Raw genomic sequence first — 2799 nt, 5'->3', positions numbered from 1 at the left:
TTCTGGAAAGTGTGGAGGTGGCCTTCTGCTGTTTGCCCTGAGCGGTCTGTCACAGGAACTCACTGCAGCACCCTGCCTGCATGAACTGCCACACAGACTGCCACAACATGCCCTGACTGGTACCTAATGTCTTGTTTGCCTGCTCTGTGCACAGCATTTCTGGTTGCTCATGCTCCCTAGGGTCTCCCAATTGGCTCCTGAAGGGCTGTCTTCAAACTACAGAGGGGGGCAGTACTGAAGGGAAACCCCTGCACACCGCAGTTCCCCTGCTCCTATGCAGAAGGTGTCTGCCCTGGAGCCAATCACCTTGGTGAGTGAGAGTCATTATAATTGGGTGAAATGGGTTTAAATACACAGGCACAATGAATAGTGAGGTTTAATGGTAAACAACAATTCTAATAAACTGGGAAAAAAATACCGCAAGACAAGAATAGAAACCAGGCTTGGCCTATCATGAGTAACATTATGAGCAATTTTCAGAAAAATGCAGTAAGCTTATGGCTTATGAAATACACCCAGTCATCAGTTTCCACATTACATCCTTGAGGTCCTGGTTCCTCATGCTGTAGATGAGGGGGTTCACTGCTGGAGGCACCACCGAGTACAGAACTGCCAGCGCCAGGTCCAGGGAAGGAGAAGAGATGGAGGGGGGCTTCAGGTGAGCAAACATGACTGTGCTGACAAACAGTGAGACAATGATCAGGTGAGGGAGGCACGTGGAAAAGGCTTTGTGCCGTCCTTGCAGTGAGGGGAGCCTCAGCACAACTCTGAAGATCTGCACATAGGACAGAGCAATGAAAATAAAACACCCCAACATTAGAAAAGCAGTAAGCACAATCATCCCAGCTTCCCTTATGTAGGAGTCTGAGCAGGAGAGCTTGAGGATCTGGGGGATTTCACAGAAGAGGTCCCGGGCATTGCTTTGGTCAAGAGGTATTGAAAATGTATTGGCAGTGTGCAGCACAGCGTTGAGAAAGCCACTGCCCCAGGCAGCTGCTGCCATGGTGGCACAGGCTCTGCTGCCCAGGAGGGTCCCGTAGTGCAGGGGCTGGCAGATGGCAACGTAGCGATCATAGGCCATGATGGCGAGAAGAGAAAACTCTGCTAGAAGGAAAAAGAGTAGCAGAAAGAGCTGTGCCACACATCCTGCATAGGAAATGGTCCTCATGTTCCAGAGGGCATTGGCCATGGCTTTGGGAACAGAGGTGGAGATGCCACCCAGGTCGAGGAGGGCGAGGTTGAGGAGGAAGAAGTACATGGGGGTGTGAAGGCGGTGGTCGCAGGCTACGGCTGTGATGATGAGGCCGTTGCCCAGGAGGGCAGCCAGGTAGATGCCCAGGAAGAGCCAGAACTGTAAGAGCTGCAGCTCCCGTGTGTCTGCAAATGCCAGCAGGAGGAACTCAGTGATGGAGCTGCTGTTACACATTTCCTACCTTTGGGCAAGGGAGCCTGACAAAAGGAAGAAATGACAGTGCAAAATTTAAGGACTTCTTTTGGACCACTACATATCTCAAGAAACACCCCACAAAGCAAAACACTGCCTCATTCATTTCAGGAGGATCTTTCTGCTGCTCCTTGTCTTATGTCTGGTTGTTGCTCTGAGGGTGCCACAACAAGCAGGGTGCTCTGCTGTGAGCTCTGCGGCAGTCAGCCCTGGTCTGCAGCAACACTTAGAAGGGAACCTGGAGTGATCTGAGAAGTCTGCTGGCCAGGGACATCTCCCAGTTTGCAGGTCATGAGGAGAAGGTCAAATAATTCCTCAAAAAACAACAAAGCTGATGTTGGTACTGTCTGTAGGCTAAGGTGTGTGAGGTGCCTCAGAGCAGCAGCAATGCTCCAGGAGCCTTAGTTTCTTATACAGATACTACAGCTCCATTACCATCCCTCTCACTCACAACACAGGTAGGAAAATGGAAGCAGAGATTGTAGAAGGTGCACTGCCTTCAGGTAGGTCTTGCCTTGCAGTTCTGCTGTGCAGTGCCCTGGGGAGGTGTGGGGCTGTGAGCAGCCTGTCCCTGGCAGCAGGCTCTGGGCAGCAGCAGGACCCTGCCCTGCCATGCCGGGGGAGCTCCTTCCACCCGCAGCTTCTCCCCGCAGCCCCTGGGCAGCTCCCTGGCCAGGCTGAGTGCTGAGCCTGGCAGGCAGCAGAGGCCCTGCCCTGGCACACAGCCCCTGGGGCACAGCAGGGACCCTGCTCTGCACCACAGCCCTGGGCACCCCTGCCTGCACCCCCGGCTGCACAGCCTGCAGCCAGCCCCAAGAGAAGGGAGCCCTCGGGCCCTGCACGCTGACCCTGCAGCACACAAGCCCTGCATGCCCTTCAACTCCAACACTGACTGTACTCCTGACAGCTCCCATCGGCTGAGGGCTGTGCCAGCTCCAGGAGAGCCTGGCAGGGCATGCCGAAGCATTGCCCTGTACCCAGAGACCTACCGTGGGGAGGTGGCTCTGATGATTTCTCTCCCTGCCAGCTCTCCTCTGCCTTCCCCCCCAGGCTGCCCTGAACCTCTCTCCCACTTCTCTCTCCTTCCCCCATGCCAGCTGCAGGCAGTGCCCCCAGCCCTGCTGCCCCTGGCAGAGGAGCTAAGTGGCTGAAGCAGCTTTTCAAGTAGTCCAAGTCTGATGCAAACTCCAAAGCCTCTCACAGCCTTAATGATTCCACTGAGGGACATTACTGACAAAGTCTCCCCATGGCCTTGTTAGAGCAGAAAAGTGCAGGCAGTGATTACAGGGAGACCAAGGCCAAGGAAACGTGGACCTGAGGCTGAGGAAACCTTGATGTGAGCCAGTCAGACCCTG

General features: G+C 54.6%; 1 protein-coding gene across 1 annotated transcript; it reads right to left on the bottom strand.

The window, feature by feature from the left end:
• Positions 1-502: 502 nt before the first annotated feature.
• Positions 503-1426, bottom strand: LOC311428512 (olfactory receptor 14C36-like; the record flags this gene model as incomplete). The annotated part of the gene is made up of 1 exon (XM_084539925.1): positions 503-1426. One exon carries the CDS (start codon positions 1424-1426, stop codon positions 503-505), a length of 924 nt encoding a protein of 307 aa, XP_084396051.1.
• Positions 1427-2799: the final 1373 nt, after the last annotated feature.

The sequence above is a fragment of the Aythya ferina genome (assembly GCF_964211825.1).
Source record: "Aythya ferina genome assembly, contig: HAP1_SCAFFOLD_88, whole genome shotgun sequence".
In the NCBI taxonomy this organism is placed as follows: domain Eukaryota; kingdom Metazoa; phylum Chordata; class Aves; order Anseriformes; family Anatidae; genus Aythya; species Aythya ferina.
Note: the sequence above shows the minus strand (reverse complement) of the source record. Positions and strands in the feature narration are given on the sequence as shown.